This window comes from Crocodylus siamensis, chromosome 8, assembly GCF_052110815.1.
Source record: "Crocodylus siamensis isolate JL-2025a chromosome 8, ASM5211081v1, whole genome shotgun sequence".
Lineage (NCBI taxonomy): Eukaryota > Metazoa > Chordata > Crocodylia > Crocodylidae > Crocodylus > Crocodylus siamensis.
In genome coordinates this window covers 48,625,715-48,651,919 of record NC_143402.1, presented here as the reverse complement: position 1 = coordinate 48,651,919, position 26,205 = coordinate 48,625,715, and the positions used below count along the sequence as shown (strand labels likewise).

Genomic DNA, 26,205 nt, shown 5'->3' with positions numbered 1-26,205 from the left:
TTCTTTATACAACAGAGACACTCCAGCAGAGAAACAGACTATACATTTGAAACAGCTATCCAAAGACCCCTCAGTAACCTGCTACAATACAAGAACCCCCTTGTGACCACACACCCACCCTACACTGGAACCGATCAGAAGAATCAACCACAGCCTATACTCCAAAAAGATCAGACCCTAAGAGAAATATTACCAGCCCCCCCACTCCCAGCTTTCAAACAGCCTTGCTCAATTCATCATCCAAATCAAGCTCTTCAGTGCCCAGCAAGACATCAAGTGAGACACCACCTTGCCTCAGCAATAAATGCTTAATCTGTCAACATATCTCCACTGCTACTACAATCAACACTCTGGTATAAAAACCAACATCAGAATCCATGGTTCTTTCACATGCCTCTCAAAATGTGATATCTCTGATTCAATGTACCAAATATGCTCTTGGTAACAACATGAGTGAAACTAAATAGCAACTACACACCAGAATGAATTCTCACAGAAAAAATATAAAGGACAAAGACCCATATACACCATTTGAAGCACATTTCTCACAGAAGAATCACTCCCCATTTGACTTCACTATCCTCATGCTCAAAGGGAATCTACATACTTTACATGAACGTGGGAACAAAAATTCATAAACTATCCGGACACTAAAAAACACTGATACAGAAAACCCTTGCTATTCGTGGGTTCGGCATTCATGGTTTCAAATATTTGCGACTGCCGAATCCACATTTTAAATACACTTTATACACTTGCACAAGCTCCCAAGGAGTTCCTGTTTGCTGCTGCCAGGCTCCCACCACTGCCACACTCCCGCTGTTGCTGCTGAAGTCGTGCCCTCCCCCAGCCGCTGGGGGCACTGCGTTCGTGAACAAAGATTGTGTTCATGAATGCAGTGCCTTACTTGCAGATTTCATCATTTGCAAGGGATACAAGAGTGTATTCACCACATATGGCGGGGGTCACCTGTACTGGTTTTATAGCATATGATAAGCTACCTAATTCATGAATTGTTTCATGAAAATCTGATAATTCCACTCTTCTCTTTTGAGAGGCCTTGATCTCCCAGCTTGCCAAAACCACCATGGCTACAACAACACTAAAACAATCTATTTAGGAGTTACTATTGTATTGATATATAGCCTAGAACAAGGAAGCCAGCACACTGAAGGGGGCTTCCAATGTTGACTCCAATAGAGGTCAAGTCACAAAACTGAGGATCAATGTAATATTGGTCCTCATGCAAATGATGACCAACTGTTAACCAACTGTTAATAAACACAAATTAATTATGCTAATTAGGGATAGCAACTGTTAGAGCTGAACTCAAATATATAAACAGTAAATTTATGAAGCCAATATAACCAAGACAGTCCTGCTATTAGGAGGTGATCCACATTTAAGCTTGAAATTTGGCCAGCTAAGCTTGGTACAAAATGAAACAAGTAGCCAAGACTGGGTGTGCAGCAGGCTTCTGTAGAAAATTCGCTAGCGGTGAAGAAATAAAGAAATTAAATAAAATAGTTATATAAAAAGAGCACAATTATTGACAGATATTAACAATTACTAAACAGATTTGATATGAAATACCCCAGCAGAGGAACTCTTGAGCAGGCTGAGCCTTCTGACTCCTCTTCAGTAGGAGTGGGCACTAGCAGCGATTGCCTAATAACCCTAGCACTTAGATGTATTCACTCTCGCATGGCACTCAGCTCACTCAAACTCACTCTCAGAGGACTTGCTTTCTTGAAACCTTTTCACCACCATAAACAGCAATTTAAATAGGAACAGAAATACCAACACAAATATCACTAGTGCCCAAATTCCCAAACCTATCATTACACACACACATACATAGGGGAATCTCAAAGCACTAATTACCAACCCCACACAGGAATATTACCTATTTCTAGTAATTCCTGAGATGAGCACTCTGGTAAGTATGTGTTCTCACACAATCCTTACCACACACACTCTTGAGACCTTTCTCAGCCCAGTTTCTCCAGCCAGGACAGAAACTAGGTTCTCATACCTTATAAAAGAGAGGATATACTTTACCTATCCAGGTAAGTATGCAGAACCCCATAAATCTTTTGACCCCTCAGGTTCTCTGGCCATATGCTCAACTCAAGTTGCTACCCACAGTAAGATGTAACCTCCACTTGAGGGTAGATTCTCTGAGGAGACTTCAGTACATCTGTAGTCTATCAGTCTATAGTCAATCACAATGACTCTTCAGAGCTGACAAGCACAGCTCCCTGCAACACTCCACAGCAATTCCCAGTGGCAAAGAGTGCAGATCTCTGGCAACTTGGTCACCCCATACGTCTAAACCAATCAAATCACTCACTCGCTTGACAGTCATACATCATTCATCCAAACTCATACCCTTTCACAGGCTAAACAGTCACATCTTCAGTCACTTCAGGCATGCTCCAACAGTTTTGCCTGCCTAAACTTTGGCCTTAATGCACATGATAATTATATGTAATCAGGTCGTTGATGTCATGTAAGTTAAAAGTTCAAGATTTCTATAAGACTCTTGGTCAAGACACCATTGTATGTGCTTGGACAAGTCCATACACTAAATAACATACTGAGTAGAATTCTCCATAATGCAAGCAACATACCTAAAAGACAAAATAAACAGGAGAAACAATGGAAGCCAAAACTCCCCCAACACTACACCCATGGGAACTATCACATGGTGATACTGTTGCTATCCTAACCATTTCCTCTGCTCCCTCTTTTCTAGTAATTTGTAACCATCTCAAACATATATTGGGATGGATTTCCTGAAATTTATCTCAGGCCAAAAGATGTATATACATTTGGAAAGATAGAATAAAATCAGCTTAGCTATTTCCAAATTTATATGACTACAATAAAATAATTTACTCCATATATTGCAATAGAAATATTTGCATTCATATAACTCAAAACTTCAAGTTCCATGTTGTCTGGTTGTTCTTCAAGAAAAGGGAAAAGAAATGAAGTCTAAAGCAATCATCTAAATAATAGTAGAGTTCAAGACATGTAAAAGTGGCCTGCTAGTGCAAATTCATTTTTTCTTCGCCTTGGAGCTCTTTGCAGCATTGGACATATACAAATAAGTTTATGGTGGGAGAGCATAGTCAGCCCACAGCTATCTGCACTCTCTAGCTCCATGCGGGCACTCCCAGGTCTTAAGTGTTCCAGGAATTCAGTCATTCCCAGGAATTCTGAGTGCTCTGGGAATTCCCATTTCTGGGGCATGCAGGATCAGGCCCATCGAGCCCTGGAAGCATCTGCCAGGATTCCCTTTTTAAGATTCCCCACACATGCATCAAAACTCTGGGGTGGTCCCGGGGCTAATCAGCTGATGGTGGCCCCAGCCCAGGGACTACACCAGAGTGTCCAACTTGATCCAACGCAGTCTCACAGACTGTCCACCTGTCTCCTTTGTGGTCTCCAGGGTGTATCTCTGGGTGTGTCTACACATGAAATTAATGTGATGCAATAAACTCCAGTGCATACCATGCCAGAGTTTATTGCTCCTAGGCATGATGTTTGCACATGCACCCAGAACCACAGCATGCTGAGCCAGCTCAGAGTAGCCCTGGCTGGCAGATGGCCCTGGAGAGTCAGCCTCCCAGCCCAGATCTGCTATTGACCCAGCTCACTGTGCTGCAGAGAGGATGCCTGGGGCACAAAGGTGCTCCCATGTGGGACTAGCTGGCAGACACCCCCCACACTGAAAAACCCAGATCAAGGACAACAAGAAGTCCTTTTTCAAATACATAGGGGGCAAAAAGAAGGCACTGGGTAACGTGGGGCCCTTGCAAGACACGCTAGGAAATCTGGTTGTCACACCAGACGACAAAGCTAACCTATTTAACAATTTCTTTGCCTTCATTTTCCTGAGCAGGGGCCGGATCAGCCCCCCCCACCAGGACCCTCTCACGCCCCAGGAGAGGTGCACCCAGGCCTAGGGTCAGTGAGGATCTAGTCAGGGAATTTCTGGAGGGACTGGACATAGTCAGGAACAGCTGATTTAAATATCTCCACCCCAAAGTACTTAGGACATTAGCAGAGGTCATTGTGGGACCCCTGGCATGACTTTACGAGCACTCATGGTGCTCTGGTGTGGTGCCAGAGGACTGGAAGAAGGCCAATGTGTTTTCCATTTTCAAAAAAAGGAGGAAGAAGGACCTAGGAAACTATAAGCCAGTTAGTCTTACCTCAATCCTGGGTAAGCTTTTTGAGAGAATTATTCTGACACATGTCCACAAAGGGCCAGCAGGGGCAATTATGCTTAGGGGCAACCAACATGGGTTCATTAGAGGTAGGTCCTGTCAGACCAACCTGGTGGCTTTCTATGACCAGGTCACAAAATCCTTAGATGCAGGGGTAGCAGTGGACATAGTCTTTCTGGACACTTTAGGAAGGACTTTGACACTGTCTCTCACCCCATTCTCTTTAAAAAACTGGGGGACTGTGGCGTCGACAGCCACACAGTCAAATGGGTTACTAACTGGCTAGAGGGCCACAACCAGGGAGTGGTGGTGGATGGGTCATTTTCGACCTGGAGGGATGTGGGCAGTGGGGTCCCCCAAGGCTCAGTCCTTGGACCCACACTGTTCAACATCTTCATCAGTGACTTGGACGAGGGGGTAAAAAGCACCCTGTTCAGATTTGCTGATGATACTAAGATGTGGGGGGATGTGGGCACGCTAGAAGGAAGCAACAGGCTACAATCAGACCTAGACAGGTTACAGGGGTGGACAGATGAGAACAGGATGGGTTTCAACACTGACAAGTGCAAGGTGCTGCACCTGCGGTGGAAGAACCAGCACCATACCTACAGGCTGGGGAATTTCCGTCTCGTCAGTGCAGAGACAGAAAATGTTCTTGGAATCATTATTGATGCCAAGATGAACATGGGCTGACTGTGAGAACACAGTCAGTAAGGCCAAGCACACCTTGTCATGCATCTCAAGCAGGTCCAAGGAGGTGATCCTCCCCCTCTATGCGGCACTGGTCAGGCCACAGCTGGAGTACTGTGTCACGGGGCGGGGCGAAAGGGCGGCCAAGTAGGGCAACTCAGCACCCTCTGTCTCGCTCGCCACGTCTTTGATCTTAAATGGTTCTCTATGGGAGGCTGCCTAATTGTCCTCTTGGACACAGTGCCCGAGTGTCTCCCGTCCCCTGTCCTGAGTGTACCACCCTGGTGCGCCCCAGACTTATGGGCCACATGTGCCTCCAACCTCCCCTTTAGCATGCCCCAAGCCTCGCAGCTGTACCGGACATTCTTGTGTCGTGTACTCACCCCACCCGGGCTTCTGTTCCCCTCTCGCTCTTCCTGGGCCTCTCTCCTATAAACTCCCTCTCGGAGTTTTTCCCAGTACAAGCACCCGTCTCCCAGGGCCTCTCCAATATATGCTCCCCTCTCTGGGCCAGTCAACCATACACACAGCCCTGCCCGGGCTCCTGCCCGCACGCTCAGCCCTGTATGGCTTCTAACCGCACGTTCAACCCTATCCGGGCTCCTAGTCGCACGTTCGTCTCCATCGGGTCCCTATCTGCACATCTGCCCCTCTCCAGGCTTACTCTCGCGCGCCTGCCTCTCTCCAGGACTTTGTGCCAGTAGGAGACCAATCGCTCACTCTGGAGCCTCTTGTCCTGATCTGCCCTCTCTGGGGCCTGGGCTGCGCGCTTCCCTGCCCTCTCTGGGGCCTGGGCCACGCTTCCCTGCCCTCTCTGGGGCTTCCCAAGTTTGGGCTCAGGCGGCCCTAGCCCTGCCTGGCCCCCAGACCCGCCTTCTCGGGCCTAGCTCGTGCACCTCCCGTGCTCAGGGCTCAGGTGGCCCGTGGCCGTGCCTGGCCCCCTAACCCTTTTCTGGGTCGGACGCCCTACTGGGCAAACACCGCCCTCACGGGCTGGGGTCTCAACACCCCCCCACACCGCACCTCTCTGGCGCTCACTCACAGTGCCGACTCCGGCACTAATCGCTGTGCCCTCCGGGCACCAGGAACCCCCAGATTATTGGGGAGCTCCTGTGAGGCCTCCTCGCACCCCTACAGCCTCACCCGGTCCTCCAGTATTCACACAAACAGCCCTACCGCACAACAAAGCTACCAGCCTACTGGCTCTAACTCAGAATAAGCCTACCGGCTATAACATAAGGGTCCAGGCCCAAACTGGCCCTCTTGCAAAGGCATCTCAGTCAGGGTTCTCTTCACCCTCACCATGGTGCGGTCCCTTAGATGCTCAGGCGGCACCACTTGTCTCCGCTCTGCTGGGCTCTTCTACAGAGCTCCTGCACCTCAAGCTACCAGAATGGAACTGCTGCTAGGTTTTGGCCTGGGCTGTTTATAAAGGTCTAGCCCTGCCCCTTTCCGGTCATGTGACCAGCCTGGTTGCTCTGGCAACCAACACCTGTGCTGCTTTAGGGAGCTTCAGCAGCCCTTATTCCTAACGTCAGTAGCAGGCACCCTAGTGCCCTGCTACATAGTGCATCCAGTTCTGGGTGCCACACTTCAGGAGGGATGTGGCCAGCATTGAGAGGGTCCAGAGGAGGGCCACTCGCCTGATCAGGGGCAGCAGAGCAGGCCCTACGAGGAGAGGCTAAGGGACCTGAACCTGTTCAGCCTCCACAAGAGAACGCTGAGGGGGGATCTAGTGGCCTGTTACAAACTAACCAGAGGGGACCAGCAGGCACTGGGGGAGTCCCTGTTCCCCCGAGCACTACCAGGAGTGACTAGAAATAATGGTCACAAGCTGGCAGAGGGTAAATTCAGACTAGACATCAGGAGGCACTACTTCACAGTTAGGGCGGCTAGGATCTGGAACCAACTTCCAAGAGAAGTGGTGCTGGCTCCTACCCTGGGGGTCTGTAAGAAGAGGGTAGACGAACACCTTGCTGGGGTCTTTTGACCCCAGTACTCTTTCCTGCGATGGCAGGGGGTCGGACTTGATGATCTGCTCAGGTCCCTTCCGACCTTACCAACTATGAAACCTTCATACCATAGCCAGCCCTGTTAGGATCTACACATGTGTTGCAACATGCTGAATAACTCTGCCATAGGATCATACTTGTGTTTACAATTACTAACCTGTGGCAGAGTTAATTAGTTTACTGAAATGTAATAGGGTTTCACATGTGGATGCTGAGATATTTACTGCAGAGCTAATTAGGCAGTTCTTTAGTAAACGCCTTGTGTAGATTCACCCAGCTCATTGAACCATTGTTTCCCTCCAGCTTTGTTTCCTCCTGCCTTCTCCCTCCCATCCATACACACATATCTCTCTCTTGGCTGACCAGGAGGACAGCTTTAAAGGGAATGCTATAGAAAAGCTTGGATAATACCTCATTGTGGTATGGCAGAGTGGTATACTGAGAAGTCATAGAGATTCAGGTTCAAAGCTCTATGGAAGAAGAGGACCTAGAAGCTGTGTCCTACTGGGTGTGTATACACAAGATGCTACATCACCATAGCAATGAGCTACTGTGCCATAGCTTGTTGGTATGGCGACATAGCGTTGCTGGGCATGAACCATGACACTGACGCTGCTGCACAGTAGCAATGAGATACTGCTTAATAGCTCATTTCTACTGTGCAATAATAGCTAAAAATAACCATGCAGCAATGGGACTGCACATTAACACCAGTTATTGCGCAGTCGTTTATTATTTGCTTAACAATTACTAAATGACTGCACAGTCAGCCACTCATGTAGTGTAGTGTAGTGTACTGGCCACTGGGTATGAAATGTGGGGAGGTTTTTCCCCTTTATCTAATACTTACTAACCATGCATTTTTACCAGGCAGAATTATGTGACTTAGGCATGTCCAATAAGGGAGCATACATATCCACATACTGGAGGAAAGGCAGCAAGAGGGCACAGCAGCCCAACTGGCTCTCCAGATATCTAGCAGACCTCCTGAGGCTAAAAAGAAAGGCCTACAAAGGATAGAGGATGGGATTCACCTCCAAGGAGGAATATTCTGCACTGGTCCGGTCCTGCAGGGAGCAAACCAGGAAAGCCAAGGCTGCAACTGAACTCCAACTAGCTTCAAATATCAAGGACAATAAAAAGTCATTTTTCAGGTATATGGGGAGCAAGAGGAAAATCAAGGGCAACATTGGACCCCTGCTGAACCAGATGGGAAAACTGATAACTGACACCCAGGAAAAAGCCAACCTATTAAATGCGTACTTTGCATTAGTCTTTCATCAGTCCCATGGGACGCCCATGCCCGCTACAGGACAGGGAGGTCCGGGTGAGGGAGATCCCCTGCCCTCCATCAATGCTGACCTCATAAAGGAACACTTTGAGAGGCTGGATACCTTCGAGTCAGCTGGTCCTGACAATCTACACCCCAGGGTACTCAAGGAGTTGGCAAGCATCATAGCCCAGCACCTGACACAGATCTTTGAGAACTCCTGGCACTCTGGTGTAGTGCCCAGGACTGGAAGAAGGCCAATGTGGTGCCTATCTTCAAGAAAGGGAGGAAAGTAGATCCAGCAAACCATAGGCCCATCAGCCTGACTTCTATCTTGGGGAAGATCTTAGAAAAGTTTATTAAAGAGGCCATCCTTAATGGACTGGCTGATGCCAACATCCTGAGGGACAGCCAGCACGGGTTTGTTGCGGGTAGGTCTTGCTTGACCAATCTCATTTCCTTCTATGACCAGGTGACCTATCACCTGGACAAGGGAGAAGAGATTGATGTCTTATATCTTGACTTCAAAAAAGCCTTTGATCTGGTATCCCATGATCACCTTTTGGCAAAACTGCCCAATTGTGGCCTTGGCTCCACCATGATCCGCTGGCTGGGAAATTGGCTCTGTGGTCGGACACAGAGAGTGGTAACTGATGGAAGTCAATCATCATGGTGCCCTGTGGGGTCCCCCAAGACTCTGTCCTTGGACCCATATTGTTCAACATCTTCATTAATGATGTGGACGTTGGAGTTAGAAGTGGACTGGCCAGGTTCGCCGTTGACACCAAACTTTGGGGCAAAGCATCCACACCAGAAGACAGGCGGGTGATCCAGGCTGACCTGGACAAGCTCAGCAAATGGGTGGACGAGAACCTGATGATGTTTAACACCGAAAAATGCAAGGTTCTCCACCTTGGGAGGAAAAACCTGAAGCATCCTTATAGGCTCAGCAGTGCTACGCTGGCTAGCACTATGGAAGAAAGGGACTTGGGGGTCATCATTGACCACAAGATGAACATGAGCCTGCAATGCGATACTGTGGCTAGTAAAGCGAGCAAAACGCTGGCTTGCATCCATAGATTCTTCTCAAGCAAATCCCAGAACATCATTCTCCCCTTGTACTTGGCCTTGGTGAGGCCGCAGCTGGAGTACTGCATCCAGTTTTGGGCCCTACAATTCAAAAAGGATGTGGAGAAGCTTGAGAGAGTCCAGAGAAGAGCCACACACATAATCAGGGGTCAGAAAAACAATGACAGGCTGAGACCTATGAGGCTCTTTAGCGTGGAAAAGCGCAGGTTCAGGGGTGATCTGATGGCCACCTATAAGTTTATCAGGGGTGACCATCCCCAGGGGGGAACATTTTTTCATCAGAGCGCCCCAAGGGATGACAAGGTCGAATGGTTATAAAACTACTGCAAGACCATTCAAGCACCTACATTGAACACCTTCAAGAGCAAATTGGATGCTTATCTTGCTGGGATCCTATGATACCAGCTGACTTCCTGCCCTTTGGGTGGGGGGCTGGACTCGATGATCTTCCAAGGTCCTTTCCATCTCTAATGTCTATGAAAGCTATGAAATCTATGAAACCTGCCTGTGGGCCTACCGAGCACATGTGCATGCTGATGTATCCACACTGCATAAGAAATAGTCACAAACTATGCATAAGTGCCAGAAATGTCACTCTGAGGGTGTGTCTATATGAGATGCTTTACTGCACAGTGGACTAATCTGCACAGTAAGGCATCACAAGGTAACTGTGTGCTGAACTACTGAGCAGTAAAATAGGCTAATGTGCAGTATATCTGCTACCTGTATTTACAGGTAGTAGATTTACTATGCATAGTCTAAGGTGCAGTAGTGCCTGCATAGATGCTGACTGAGAGCAAATTTGCTCCAGGGGGCCAGCCTCCTGCAAGGGGCAGAGCTGGGAGTCTCTCCAGCCATGGGGCAGAGACGGCTCTTTAGCAGTTCCTGGCTGGCCTTTAGACCCCTGGCTTGACCCCTGGGGCCTGGGGCCTGGGCCAGCTGATGCCTGCCCCGGCCACTATGTACTGGTGTGGTGGGCACATGCTGGCTGCAGCAGTACTGCAGAACCCCAGCCTAACCCCAGGGTTTGTGTTAGCTATTCCCTGGCCCCTGAGCACCATGTCCCTGTGCTGTGGGCATGTGCCAGCTCCAGCAACCCTGCAGACCACTGGCCTGACACTCAAGACCTGTGCCTGCAGCTGCCTGGCCCCTGGGCAGCACCCCACTTTGCTATGGGTACATGCCCAGACCTAATGGCACCCAGAGTCCCTGTCAGCCTGAGTCTGCCACTGCTAGACTAAACCTGCCCCCTGGCACCTGGGGAGCAGCATCCAGAACTGGCAGCTCCCCCTGTCTGCTGCAGGAGTTCAGAGCAGGGCAGGAGCAGGCATAGATCTGGTTAAACCTATAGGCTAGGGACAGACATTCAAAAAGCCTGAGCCTGAATTGATTCAATCTTATCAGGTTACTCTAACCTGGCTAGGCTAAATCAGTTTGGTAACCACACAGACATCCCAGAAATGCAGGCACATGCCTACAGTGGCTCAGGCTAGAAGCCGGGTGGAGGGGGGTGGGGAAGCGTTAAAGCAGCTCTCCTTTTCTTCCACAGTACTGAGCTGAGAGGGGAGAGGGGGTGATCAGGCCCTGGTAGGACCTGTGATTAGCCCAGCAGGGAACTGATAACAGTGTTTATGACCCTTAACTCAGTATTTATCACCCCATTAAGAAAACAACAGAGGCACATTACCGCCTACCTTTTGATTATTCTGCCAGTATGTAGTCTGCTGGCTAATACATAGACAGCTCCTCAACAAGGCAGAGGTGAGGGAGAGGAGTGTTTGCTGCTTAGCATGGAGTATTGAGGGGAAGGGAGGAGCATCCTGCAAGTCTCTGGAGCTGCAGCCAGGGAGCAGAGGCCAGCCCTGCTGTGGAACAGAGAGCCCCACCCAGCCCAGAGGACATGCCAGGGTGCTGGGGGAGTCCAATTTATCTTAAACCAGCAAGGGGTCTGGCGCAGACATTGCATAAGCCAGTTTGAGCCAAATCAGTTAAGTCTGATACTACGTTCAGCCAGGTTTCTCAAACCAGTTTTAGCCATTTTCAAACTGGTTTATGTGCACTGAACATCTGTTCTGTTACAGGTTTAAACCAGGTTCTGATCACTTAAACTGGTTTATGTGTAATGTCTGTCACTAGCTGTAAGGAGCAAATCCACTCAACAGGGTACATATGCAGACACCTTCCCAAGGCTGGTTTACCATGCAGTAAATTACTGCTCAGTAAATCTAAATAACATTAATTACATGTATAGACACACCCATGAAGCTGTAAAAATGCCACTTAGGTGCATACAGGATACTTGAATTCCACCCTTAGGTATTCCAGAACAAATGGGCAATTTTATCCATTATGACACTGAAAACAATACCTATTTACCTACTGAATGTAATTAACCCTTCATTTACCAAAAGAGAGCCCTTCTGTGTTGCTTAGTTGAGTTACTTTCTATGTAGTTAACTGTCTTTTCATTTCTGAACAATGATATTCATGGTTTCCACTCTATGTGTATGCATTCCTTACCAGGAAGAAAACGAGGCTTCACTTCAGATGGAAAAGGTGTAAAATAAAAATGAAAAGACATGAAGTGCACAAACTAATGATGTCATGTGGGGCAATCAGAAAGACTTGTGGGGGGACAGGAAAGTATCAAATGGGAGAGGAGGTAGAAATCAAGAGAGAAAAAGGGGTGAGGGAGGAAATTATGTATGTGTGTGTGTGTGAAAAGGAAAAAACAAAAGCATCTAAATAAACTAAGGACTAGAGACCTTTGGAAGCCAATGACAAGATGGCAAAAATAGCCAGATACTGTTCTACCTATGGGATGCCTGTGGACTTTAACACCTAAATGCAATTGTATTCCGTCTTGCTCTAACCTCTGAAAAAAAAGTTAACACAAAAGGTCATGAGTCCCTCTCTTTACTTCTTTTTGTGACTTAGTTTTAAAGACTAAGATGAGGGCATTTTACAAAAGTGGACATTCTGACAGTCTTTCACATAAGTGCCCTGTGCTGGAAGTTACAGGGCTGTAGGTTCAAGCTATCTCTGGCTGGGTCTACATGAGTTGCTGACTGTATAGTAGTCATGAGCTATTGTGCAGTCAACATCATGAAAAAGCCATTTAGCAACACTGCTGCACACTAGCTCCAGTTACTGGGAAGTCATTTAGTACTTGTTTATACAAGTGCTACATGACTACACAGTAATGACTGCATAGCCAGTGTCTCATGTAGACATGGCCTCTGGGTACAGGAGGCAAAGCTAAAGTCTTTGGCTGCATAGCAGGGTTGACTGAGGTATAAGTAGTCAGTCTTAGTGATTCATGCTAAGACAGGTGCTTATCAAAGTGAAAGCCAATGTCAAAGCTGGGTATCACTTCAAGTTCTACAACATCAGGGTTGTGGTCAAAGCAAACAGTCAATCCAAGGCAGTAACAAGTTTTAACTGGAATCAGAGCGGAAGAGTACTAAGTAGCTAAATCAAGTAATGCTGCTGATGGGCAAGGCCCTGCAGGAAGTTGGGAAAGTTTTATAGCCTTCCAATCATGTGCTTTCAGCTCCCATTGGGTATATGCTGAGCTGGAGTTGGTAACTGGCCAGCCATCTGGTAGGCCTGTGGTCTGGACTTCTACCTATGGGTACCAGAGTTCCAGGTTCAAATCATAAGGATCCCTATATTGCTGCTTCCTGGATAGTACCTAAGCCAAATGTTTTGTCTCTTAGTGTAAAACATTGTAGGACTGCTCTCTTCACTCTGCATTTAACACCTTCTGTTATGAGTTTTGTGCAGCAACAGTTTAGGGTACTTACCCTTGTCCAGGTACAAGCATACTATACAGTGCTGTGCACCTTCCCACCCAGAACATGCATGTATATATATGTATGTATGTATGTTGTTGTTTTTGGCAGGGATTTTGTTGAAGAAAAGCTTGGGAGTAAATATACAATAGGAAGATATCTGGATTTTGCAATATCCTATGAGGAGTCAGGACCTGCAACCCCAGTGTTCTTTATCCTGTCCCCTGGTGTTGATCCCCTGAAGGATGTGGAGAAACAAGGTAAACAAATGATGCCTCCCAATGGACAACAGCATTATTTTATTTTTTATTATGCATCTTCTATGTCTTTATCTTGGCATGAAACTACTTACCTTGCTCTTGTTTCCATATGGAAAAACTTAAAAACAGATAATGATGGGAGAATGTGTTTTATAATTTTGTGAATGTTCACCTAAAATTTAGTTTGAATTTGTATCTTCCATACATTATCTAGAACATCAGTAATGTCCACACTGCTGTGGCTTGAGTTTTTCTCATACAGCCTATAATTTACATAGAGTTTTAATATTACCACCAATAGCTAAAAATAGTAACTTTTCCTATAACGTTTTCCCAGAAAGAATTTCCAATATTTGATCTCTGCTCTTTAAGCAGTGAAGGCTAGTGCAATCTGCTCATTACAGAACAAAATGAGCTTCTATAAAGATGCTCCATTTGATAAAACATTGCTTTCAGTAACATCCTGGACTGCTACAGTCTGTATACGTTCTCTAAAGTTTCTGACCATGAAGGATTCTCATTTTGTTGTCTTAGATCAGTTGGATTCAGAAACTGTCTTAACCCTTAAAGTATTTTTATCCTTGAAGGCACAGTAGCAACGTAAAGTATGAGTCAGGTTCTGTTGACACCCCTGCCTGTGATAAAAGCTGTCCTCAAATCGTTGAAGTTAGTTCCTTCTAGATTGTGGTAGGAAAAGGCATTCTCTGCACACACCCCCCTCCACCCCCAGACATAGTGCCAGCTCAGCTCTGGATTGCAATCATGTTAATCAGCTTTGATCCTTTCTCTTTTTTGGACCCACCTTCCTGTGTATGTGCCATTTAGGTATATAAAACAAAATAGCATTTAGGCCTAAGTGGTTATTGGCAGAGTAGAGCTTGGAACTTGGTTCTCATAAGTCCTAAGCTAGCATCTATCACATCCTTCTCTGTAGCTTTAAAGCCTACAGATAAATGGCCTACCTGAAATAGCTATAACCCTTCAAAGTCTTGGAGAATTATGCATTTCTAATTGATGTTATTATGTGCTTTGACACTAGGAAAGAGGAAATTATAATTTTCTATACTGAGTGGCCGCATCTACATGAGATGCTGACTGCACAGTCATTACGGTGCAGTCATTTAGTATTTGTATAAATAAGTGCTAAATGACTGCTCAGGAACTGGAGTTACTGCATAGTAGCATTGCTGAATAGCTTTTTCATGACACTGACTGTGTAGTACTTTGTTAGTACTGTGTAGTAGCATTGCATCATGCTTCCTGCCATGCAACACTACTGCACAGTATTCTTGAACTACTGCACAGTCTGCATCCCATGTAGATGTGGCCAGTGAAAAAAAAGAGTGAATGTTATACTCAAATACTAATGTATGTTGTAAATCGCTATCCCTTAGGATCAGAGTCAGGGAGACTCCCTCTTAGATTCAGTTCTGGCAAGCTGCATAGAAAAAGATATATGCTTTGGGCTACAGGCAGGCCAAAGAGGTTTTATAACAGGTAAGGGATCTAAACACCACAGTAATTCGCTGGTGTGAGAGCAGTGGTAACTAAAATGAACATCACATCTTTATGTCTGATGTTCACTATGGTGACTGTTTTCTGTAAATTGCCAATGGATATTTTTTTGGTGTAACTGAGGTCACATTTGTGTTGAAGGCTGAGGGCTTACTGGCTTGTGTTGTCTGAGAGAATATATCTGTCTTCCTGAGTTACAGGAACTGAGTACAAAGACATATCCAGTGGGTGCATCTACATGGGTACTCAACTGCGCAGTTGTTACTGCGCAGTTCCAGCAGTGCATGGGTCATTTCTAACCCTACTGTATAGTAGCAACAAGCTACTGGGCAGTAGCTTGTTGCTTCTGCACAGTAGCTTCGGTGTCATGGTTTGTACCCACTGATGTTTTGTAGCCATAGTGATGAGCTATATCACTGTAGCTCATTACTACGGAGATGTAACATTTCATGTAGACACTCCCAGTGTGCAGTCCTTCCTCCAGAACAGCCCTTCCTATGAAGACCTGCTATTGCCACATTGGGCACAGAAATACTATATGATGTACAGCACAAGGCACCAGCACTGACTTCATTCCAACTACCTTTAAGAAATGAAAGTAACCTAAAAACTTTGCTAATTATATTGTGGATTAGCAGACTGAATTTCTCCACTAAATGTATGGTTCAAAGCTTATTTAATCAGCAGGAAATTACTTTAATTTAATATAATTTAAAATGCATTTTAATACAAGGTTACAGGGGAGTAATATTTTTAAATAAAGCTATTTTTCAATAATCACCCTTTGTGCTAGTAGGCACGTTTACATGTGCGTTTTGACGCTCAGTAGATGATTTTGCTGTGCATTAAAGCATTACATAAAAAAGTGACATTACACTAATGAATGCTCAGTAAAACAGTCTACTATGCATTAAACATCACTAAAAGGCGTGCAAAGGTGCCACTGCACATTAGTGCAGCCTAACATGCATTAATTTAGTACCTCACATTGGAGGTACTAAATTTAATGTGCTTTAGAAAGGCATATTAATGCACATGTAGATGTGCCCAGTGTCATACTTCAATTAAAGGTAGTTTAGAAGAAGCTAGTGCTGTTTTCCATGCTTGATAAAGAGTGCTTTAGAAATAAGATAATTATTCAGAAGTCTTGATAAGCATGAACTGTGCCTTGTTCTTACTGTGAGAAATCGACTATACACCCCTTTCTGGTTATAAAAAGAAAAAGAAAAAAAATGCTTTATTTTTTGCATTTTTCTTTTAGGGAAAAAACTGGGTTACACGTTTAACAACAGGAATTTCCACAATGTTTCCCTTGGACAAGGTCAAGAAGTAGTAGCAGAGCAAGCCCTAGACCTAGCTGCAAAGGAGGGTCACTGGGTTATTCTTCAGGTATGTACCTTCAAAATAATTCTTACTTTTAGAAGTAGGCCAAATCATGCCAAGGGCAGATATGGCATGGGCATATTGAGCTGATTCTACTAATTCTGGCTTGGCTATCAGCTACCTCTGCAGCTTTCATTGCTATTGGCTGTTCCAGATGCAGTGGCAACAGTTAAATGAGTATGGAGATGCACATCCTTCTGCAGTAGCTTCTTCAAACCACAGGCACATTAATGGAGACCCTTTGAGGGAAACCTATACAGCATGTCTGGGCTCTCTTTCTTTTGTGAATAAATGAAAGGCTTTGTGCTTCAGAACTGTCATTTCAGTGCCTTTCACCAGCTCTCAGTTCACTTTACTGAGCGGAGCAGGCAGGGATGGAGCCCCGTGCCTCCCCCCACTATTCTGGTCTCGCTCCCCACTTCCCTCTTGCTGCTGGGGTCCAGGCCCACTTCCCTCACTGCCCCCAAGGGGAGGGAGAAGTCAGACTGCTGTGGCGGGGTGAGCAGTGGGCCCAGTCCAACCCGGCGGCAGACAGGAGACAGGAGCAGTGGGCTCAGGGCCAACACAAGGGAGGAGGATGGGGCAGGAGTGGGCCTGGGCCTGAGGGGAGGAGGAGGCCCACTCTTCCCCTCCCCCCTATGCTGCTGCATTGCCCCGGGCTCCTTCTTCCCCCCGCTCCCCCCACAGCAGTGGGCTCACTCCTCCCCCGCCCCCCCAATGCTGGGCCCGGGCCCACTCTCCACCTTCTGCTTGGGATCAAGGACCACTCCCCCATTCCCTGCCATGGCAAAAGTGGGAGGGCAAGAGCATGTTCAGGCCCACTCCACCCTTCCCAGGCCTGCTACCCACCCACGCCAGGGCTGCGGCCACTCCCCCTCTGCCACTTGGGGTCCAGGCCCACTCCACCCTGCAGCACTGTCGGCTCCAAGGTACAGGGTTGGCGAATGAAGATAGCTCCTTTCCCCACCACACTGAGCCTGCTCCTGCCCCCACTGTTGGATTCTGGAATCAGAGCCTGGATCAAAGACAGTGATTCAGTTTGTTGATTCAGATCACTGTCCTTGATTTGATTCAGTCAAATCTGAGTCTGAAGATTTGATGCTGATTCGGCGAATCAGCAATTTGGTCACAGACACAGCTTTAAATTTTTTTCTATGTACCTTGACACAGCAGGTATGGCTCGTGATCCCTGCGATGCTGGGGCTCATGGAGCATCCCACAGGAGTGTGGGGGTCCTCCATGTGCTCAGCAGTGAACATGGAAGCGGACTGGAAGTACTTCCGGTCCATTTCCAGGTCTGCCAAAATAATTTTGGGAACTGCAAAGGGTTAATGAGCAATGCCATTATTCATCTCTTCTACCCCAAACCAAGTGAATCAGAGGTATCAAGCTCCTTCTAAGGGTTTTAAGAATTGATATTCCTCCATCAGCATCTCCTTTGGCTGTTACAGCCATCCACAAAGTGTCTAAATGGACACTAAAGGTGCACTAAGAGTGAGATTACACAATTACAATTACCTTGAAGTGGATACCTGTATTGTTGCTCTTCTGATTAAGTTTCTGTGTCAGACACCAATTTTTCTTTCATTTCTCTCTTAGAGGTTGAAGAATTTGCAGTTTTTGAAGGCATGCTGCAGGCTATATAAAGCTCTCACAAAAATGAGCTCAAAATTAAAGAAACATTTTTAGAGTATCTCACAACTAAATATTTGATACGGTTCAGAAAGGCAGGTTTCCCCAAGCTTACTTCCTAAGAAGAAAGATATTGTGGGGGGTTTCTACACAAGAGGCTTTACTGCACAGCAGACTAATCTACACATGCACATCATTTAGTGTGTAGTAAATTAGTCCACTGCACAGTTAGCTATTACCTGGAAATACAGGTAGTAAACTTGCATGTATAGGTGCCAATTGAGAGCAAATATGTTACCAGTCAGAAGGGGAACGGCTCCCATCCTGCCCCCAGCTGCTTGGGGAAGCCCTGCTGGCAAGGGTCTTGTCTCCATGTGCCCAGGGCTGGGAGAGTTCTGCAATGGCAGCTGTCTCCCTGCCCCATGCACATCAGGAACCTTCCCAATGTGTATGGGGCAAGGAGACTGCTGCTGCAGCTGGCAGAGCTCACTTGGCCCCATACACATAAGGACTGGCCCTGTGCTCCCTGACAGCCCCTGGGCTAGCACCCTGGAAAAGACTGGTGCTCCCCCTGGCTGCTGCAGGGGGTCATAGCAAGGTAAGAGCAGCCCTGTACCCAGCTGCTCCTGTTGAGAGCAGATTTGCTCCCAACAGGGAGCATGTGTGTTCTGTCAGTTTCTTCCACTTGTCTTGCCTGTCCTGTCTTCAGAGTTAGAACCACCTCTCATATATATCTATAAGACATAGCACAGGAAGGCTTCAGTCCCACTTGTTAGTAGCAGTAGTAGGAAGAGGAGGAGGAATCAGAAGGAGAAGAATAGATGATATAACATTATCTATGGAAATGAAGTCTGAACATTTCTTGTGTTGCAGGAATTGATAGCTGAATTGCAGTGCCTTGTGCTATGTAGATTGGGTGTGGATCCTGTGGAGCTCATCTGGCTTTAAAATGGATCCTTTATTATCCTCTCCAGTTGTCTTCCCATAGAAATCCTTCTAGCATGTATATATGAAATCAGGCTTTGCAAAGGTATTAGTAGGTGGTGAAGTTTGTTAGATGCCCCCAGAACTACCATATCTTAAATCAGCTTTCTCAGTCCTTTGACCGTATCAGTCTACTAGTTGATATAGTTGATAAAAGAGAAAATAGTTTTCATAATTCATTTAGACTTTAAATACACCTTTGAAGAATTCTACTTGGAGGGGCTATTAAGAAAAAGTTCAAAGTTCTTGAAATAAGGGTTAAAATACTGTTATGGGTCAGAAACTAGCTAAGAAAAGGATGGGCTGTCTATGTTGCAGGTAAGATCACAGCATATGTACACATGTTTGAGCTAACTCTAATTTGGCTAGCTCTGGTACCATCCACAGTGAATCTGAAGAATCACGGGCTTCAGCTTGAGGTATAGAGGGCCACCGAGGACTATAAGTGTAGTGATAATTGGGTTCAATAAACACAGGCATACATGAATGAGAAGAACTAAACTACAAATGTTAATTGTAGAGCAGTAGGCTAACCTCTGCAAACCATTTGTCTTTAATTCCCTGAGGAACCATGTCCCAATTCCCAAGTCTTCTAAATTAGGATGCATCCCTAAATTATAACTTTGATCACTACATATCTTCCCACTTAACAATAACTACAAAAAAATCAATTAGCATCTATCTGCAGAGGAGAGGTTACTAGCATGTCATTCTGAACTGGCTACATGGTAGGACCCAGAGAGTTCTCATGAACGGATCTGTGTCATCCTGGCGCAAAGTGGCCAGTGGTGTCCCTCAGGGGTCTGTGCTTGGACCAGTGCTTTTGAACATATTTATCGATGATTGGAGGGGTGAGTGAAAAGCTCGCTGGGTAGATTTGCGGATGACACCAAGTTATGGGGCAGTGTGATCATGCCAGATGATAGGTTGCAGATACAGTCAGACCTGGACAGACACAAGAGTTGGGCAGACCAGAACCAGACAAAGTTTAACACTTCTAGGTGTAAGGTGCTCCATCTTTGGCAAACAATCCTCAACATACATATAGGCTTGGTGGTGACAGCTTGACTTGCACCATGGCTGAAAGGGACATAGGGATAATGATCAACCATCATATGAATATGAGCCATCAGTGCAAGGCAGCGGTCAGCAGGGCAAACAACACGCTGGCATGCATCAACTGACACTCCATCCACCCTAGCACCGCAGTATTCATGAGCCGTCTGCTACCTAGAGGTATGTAGAAAAAACATTTAAAGCTGTCTCTATGTCCGAATCACTGAATCTTTCTGAATCACTCCGAATATCTCCGAATTGATTTGGAGGGTTCTGATTCGGTTCAGAGAGATTAAAGGGTTCTCTGATTTGATTCAGATTCGGAGATTTGGCCACCAAATTGGGCTGAATCGCTGCCAAATCGAATCAGGGACTGAAGCTTCACGTAGGCCTACTGAGGAGGTCGCTTACTGATGATCTGGTTCTTTTTTCAATTTAATGTAGAAACAGTTGGTTGAGAATAGCCCACGTCTACCTTTTCTTTTAGGTCTTGAGAGCTCTCTGGGAGTGCTCATTGATCCCAACGATTACCCCTTAAAAATTATCCCTAGCCTTTAAAAATTATCCCTTCTGTTATTGAAAATTCATGCCTATAGTAATAAACTGTTAAAAGCTCTACTGCAGTCACTGTTGTCTTCTGGCCCCTCTAACTACCATTTCTTTCAGGAGTCCCAAGGAATTATCTTTCACTCTTTCTGGTTTTATTTGCTGCAGTTTCCTATCTTTGACTTGATAATTAAATCTACATAAACTTGCACCTCTGTCTTAAAGGTATTTACTGGTTCCACAGGCGCATATATAGCTCTAGGGAGTGCATTTACACTAAAGCTTAATTTACCTAATTTATAGCTAAATCATACATTCGCGGCTTGAGCATCATTCTTTGAATCCTCAAAGTACAATTATTTAATGGCTTGCTAAACAGTTTCCACATACAGAGTCTGACCATAGATATATTGGTTAATCTCCCACAGGCAAACAATAATCCTAGTAACTCCTTCTCAACCGGTACTTATCCGGTTTCCGACTCTGTCATCCATCTGGATGCATAGGCCACTGATTGCCAATAATCATGATCATACTTTTGCAAAATCACTATACCAACCCTCAACTATGAGACATACACTAAAATTTTTATAGGTTTTCCAGGAGTACAAAATTTGAGATAGGCTCTTGCATCAACTCTTGTTTCAAGGCAGCCCATCATTCCTCCTGTCCATCATTCCAGCAATATTTATTTTCATTCTCAGAGTATCCTCAATGACATTGTATTTGCTGCCAAATTAGATACACATTTGCCCAGATCAGCCTGTGCCTTAATGGTTTCTGCTGCCTTGAAATCTGGATAGTCTTTTCTAGGAACAAGTCTCCTTCTTACAACAGACTTTTTTGTAACATAGTGCCTGCAATGCCACAAATAATCCTTTTTTTTTGTTTTGCCTCCCCCCCACCCTTTTTATCCTGAGGAAGCTTGAAGCTACATTTCTCTTGACTTCCTAGCATAGTGCTCAAACTACTATATCACAGGACAGGCACCTCTCTGGTTCTCTTTTTGCAACTGTTTCTTACATTAACTACTCATTGGATGAAATGGATGGAAAACAATGCAGTACAGACATTTTTGTCTCATTGGGAGCAAAGGTCCAGGCATTCCAGGCCTTAGATTAGAGATGGGCAATTATTTCAGCTGGAGGGCCACTTAATGAGTTTTGGTGAGCTGTTAAGGGCCGCACCCATAAAATTTTTCAGAAGATATCATTTTAACAAGTTAAAGATAAAAAACAAGTCATATATTAAAAATCAAACATGACTATAACATAATTTAATTTTATCTCAATATATTTGAGATATCTCCTAAATATTTTTGTCCTGATTTATGTGGGTTTTTTAGTAACGTATAAAGAGGTGATTGCATAATATCTCAAAATAATGTCTTGTATGTTGTGTGTGAGTATAGGGAGAGCTGTATATGAGAGGCCTGGTGGGGGGTAGGTGTGTGTGTAGGGGATGGGTGTGGGCTGGGTGCATGGGGGATGCAGGGTGGTGTGCATGGACTAGGTCCTGGAAGCTGACCAGGGATGGGGGAGAGGGAGTAGGAGAGCCAGTGGGTGCATGCAGTAGAGCTCTACCAGGTGATGCAGTTGCAGGTGCTGGTGCAGTTCCCCCTACAATCTGGCGCATGGCTACCCCTGTGGCACTCTGCATGGGGCTGAGCCTCACCTGCTTCCACCCAGGATAACCTGGCTACCTGCACTAGCCAGGCCCAGCCTCAGCCCTGGCCCTAACTCCGCTTTCTGGTGGGGTTGCCTTCTACCCACTTGGCTGGCAGTCCACAGGTACTGCTTATTGTGCCTGGTGGGCACAGTGAGTGGAAAGCAGTTTGTGGCTGGAGCTGGAGCCCCACACACTGGGGTAGGAGCCACCTGGCTGCAGTTTCTGCCCCTCCTCCCCCCACTTCCCCACTATACCTGGAGTGTAGCAGGAGGGGGAGGAGCTGCTGGAGGTATGAGGAGCCAAGCAGTACCTGGGCAGCTGCAGCTGCACTGGAAGCAGCACCACTGGAAAGCTGTGTGTGCTGGCCAAGGATGGGGGCAGGAGCACGTGGGGCTCATCCCCATGCATTGGGATTTGGGGCCATATTTTGCTCACCCCTGTTTTAGATGTTAGTACACCGCCACAAAAGGTGCACATACATAGCAGGATATATGCCTGAACAGTGCATATCCTAATGTACTTGTTCTGTCAATATGCACATACAGCAGGGCTAACAGAGTTGCTACCTGTGTATAAATGTGAATTTGGCATTTACACAGCTAAAAACTGTCACTTAGATGTGCATAGAGAAATAAACTTCCACCTCAGTCCTGACTTATTCAAAGAATCTTTCATGAGTTCAAAATATGGTGGAGAAAAATACATATTGTAAAGCTACGAAATACCCTCAGATGGTTCTATGACTTATAGAAGTGAAAAAGATTGAAAACTGGTGCAACATACACTATGAGAAGTATAACTGAATATGTTTTCTCCTGGCTGCTGGGAAAGGCTCATGCTTTGGAACAGTTTCCAAATTTCCCTTGAGAGTTATAAATCGCCTTTGCAAACCTCTTTTTCTATGAAAAGGTGCCATAGGTGCCATACTTTATGAAAAATACTTATTTACTTATTTCTTTTGTGGGAGTGTTCTTCTGCCCAAGGCTATGACTCCTTAATGTTAACAAATGTTCTACTGCTTGCAATCTTTGTTTGCCTCCTTTAATGTAATGTTTAATAATTATAACAAGAAAGAAAAATTAGCAATAGAATTTCTGGGGTCTCTTTCCCCTACACTAAAACTCAATTATCCATCAGATCAGAAAGTTCCATATATCAATACTGAAAAGGATAGGAAGTATTGATTTTAATTAGTGACATTAACACAAACTAAATAAAAAAATTGTTCAACTTTATTTTTTAATGATTTTAAACTTCATGGTTTATATATCAAAACCCTTACATTTATAAGGGTTCAAACCATTTTATTTTGAAATTTAAGGCAAAATATATTGTTTTTCTTCTTCTAGTGGAACATTTCCATAAAATATTAGATCTTTACGATTGTGCATTGGTTTCTTAATTCCTGTGTTATTACTGGACTAATATTATTAGAATCTGTTGATAGCCTGAATTCAGTGAAAATCCTTTGTTATTTTGGACCTTGACTCAGTGAAAAACAGCTGCTGCATAAACTTTCAAAATACATATATTAGCCAGGAAAGTGCCACTACAAAGTCCATTGTGTTGCAGACAAAGGCATTGAACTTTTTAAACCCAGGCTGCTTGGGGGTTTGGGTTGAATGGCTTTAGAACTGAGACTGAATTCTTACTTGGAAGGCAGCAAGTATTTTGTACTCCAGTTCTGTTTCCAAAGTATACTGAGTTTTGACATTCTGTACATTCTCAGTGCAGCTTTTGTTCCTACAGACTGGTAAAGTGGGCTCAGTACAAAAAGATACACAAAAAGACTGTGTTAAAATGTTGCATCCCTGTGGTCACAGAGCCAGCATCCCTGTGGTCATGGAGCCAGTGCTCAGAACTCCTTGCTGGTGAGAGCTGGGAAGCTTGTTCCCCACCCAGCTCTGGGAGCATGGAGCTGGGGGAGGACGGGAATAAGCTCCCCAGCCTGTTTCTCCCACCCAGCTTTGCACTCATGTTGCTGAGCAAGGAACAAGCTCCCCAGCCCCAACCCTGCATGCCCAGGTGGGGACCCCCTGCCATTGCAGAACAGGGGCTGGGAACAAACTCCCTAGCCCTGACTCCATGATTGCATCTGTGATCACGGAGCAGAGGCTGGGAGCTCCTACATGGGGACAGTTCCCCATCAAACCTGGAGCTGGCTGGGACCTGCCCCTGGCTAGGACAGTTTCCACCCATCCCCAGGCTATATGGGGAAGCGTGTGAAGCCTGGAGGTGGCTGGGGACTGTCCTGTTTCAGATAGCTCCCATCCAGCTCTGGGCTGCACGTGAAGACTTCCCTGTGCAGCCAGGGGCTGGCCGGGAACTGTCCCAGTCAGGGACAAGTGCCAGTCCCTTGCCCCATTTGGGTGATCAAGGCACAGGGCTTGGAAACAGCTGCAGGGGTTGGGTAGGTCCCAGTCCCCTGCCCCGATCTGCTGGTGGGGCAGCTGGCAGCGAGCTAGCTCCTGGCTGCCCCACTGATGGATCAGGGCAGGGGTCTGGGACCTGCCACTTTCCTATAGCTCTTTCCAAGCTTGATGTCTGTGATCAGGGAGCCAGGGCCAGGAGCTCCCTACTACCAGGGCAGGGGTACACTGCCCCTTCCCCAGCAGCAGACAACCCCCTGGGGCCAGGAGACAGCTGTATCCTGGGCCAGTGCTCCCTGTGAGCCCCCAAGCTAGCACCCAGGGGGATCCTGGATCTCCCCCAGTGGTGGTAGGGACCCATTTCAGGGCTGCAGGGACCTGGTAGTAAATCTTCCTAGTCCTGCATGTGTAGACACCTACCCAAAAACCCTTGCTGGGAGCATCTACACAAGATGCTACGTTGCTTTAGCAATGCACTACGGTGACATAGCATCGGCAGGCACAAACCGTGATGCTGCAGGTACATTGGTGTAACAATGTGTTCCTTTGATATGGTGTGTTGCTATGGCAATGTAGCATAGTGTAGTATAGGCTATGGCTGTGCCATTAATTAGTACTTCCAGAAGGAATTACTAAATGACAGTGCAGTAACAACAGTGCCTTGGGGCACATGTAGATGCACCCACTGTGGAGTAGTTTACTGTACAGTAAATCTAGACTGGAGTAAATGCATGTGTAGATGTGCCGTGTAAGGAGGAACCTACTCACTGCCACTGTTGTCCCTGGCCAAATGTGGAACTCAGCAGAGATGCTTCTTACCACCTATCAGGGTTCCCAAGAGCATCAGGCCTAGTGGGTATATCCAGGAGTGAGGACTGCCAGGGTTGCAGGGATGAACTGCAGGTTGGAAGCAACTGAGGGCAGCCCAAGTTCCAAACAAGAAGTGAGGGCTGGAGCTCAGAGTCTGAAACCAAACCAGAGAACTAACTAAGGATCAGAGGTCAGAAAGCAAGCTGAGGTCCTCTGAAGTCCAAACACTGAATCAGAGATTTAACCAGGTATCAGGGAGTCAGAGAGCTAGAGGAGTTACTAGGACAGGAGCTTTGCAAGGACTGAGATCAGGAAGTTGTGCAGCAAAGCTCAGATGATGGAGGAGTTCCTTAAAAGCAGCCCCAGAACCAATCAAAAGGAAGGGGCTGAGGATGAGCTGGCCCTGCTTACTGTGTTAAATGCAGATGATCTAGTAACACAGGCTGTAGTGTAGGAGTTTTACACAGCCCATGGTGGGGCTGGAGTGTCTCTTGGCCCTCTGAAAAGAAGGTAAGAATCCCCTCCCAACACCCTTTCCCAGGGATCAGAAGAACATCCACTCCCAATTCCCCCTTCCTCACCTGTTACTGCTGCTGTCCCCCAGTCCCTAGGGGTAATGGGAGCTCCTATGCCACTGCAGCTGGGCTGTGCAGGGTCTAGACTCTGGCTGGGACAGTGGCAGTGGCAGTGGCAGCTGTTGTTTTGGACTGAGCTCAGCCCCCACACAGCCCAGTTGGAGAAGAACAGGAGCTCCCATGCCCCTGGGATAGCAGCAGCAGTAGGCATGGAAGGGGCAGGGGATGTGTCCTGCCCAGGAGGGGGGAAGGAGAGGGGCATTCTTATTTTCTTTGAGACTTAAGTCCTGGACTGCTCCCATGATGTGGTCTGT

General features: G+C 46.2%; 1 protein-coding gene across 1 annotated transcript in view; it reads left to right on the top strand.

The window, feature by feature from the left end:
• The window catches only part of DNAH9 (dynein axonemal heavy chain 9), a 480,799-nt gene that overhangs the window by 375,670 nt on the left and 78,924 nt on the right, over window positions 1-26,205 (top strand). Inside the window, exons 61-62 of the mRNA XM_090059292.1 lie at window positions 13,205-13,353; window positions 16,130-16,257. Coding sequence (XP_089915418.1) covers window positions 13,205-13,353; window positions 16,130-16,257 — 277 coding nt within the window. The remainder of the gene's footprint in view (window positions 1-13,204; window positions 13,354-16,129; window positions 16,258-26,205) is intronic.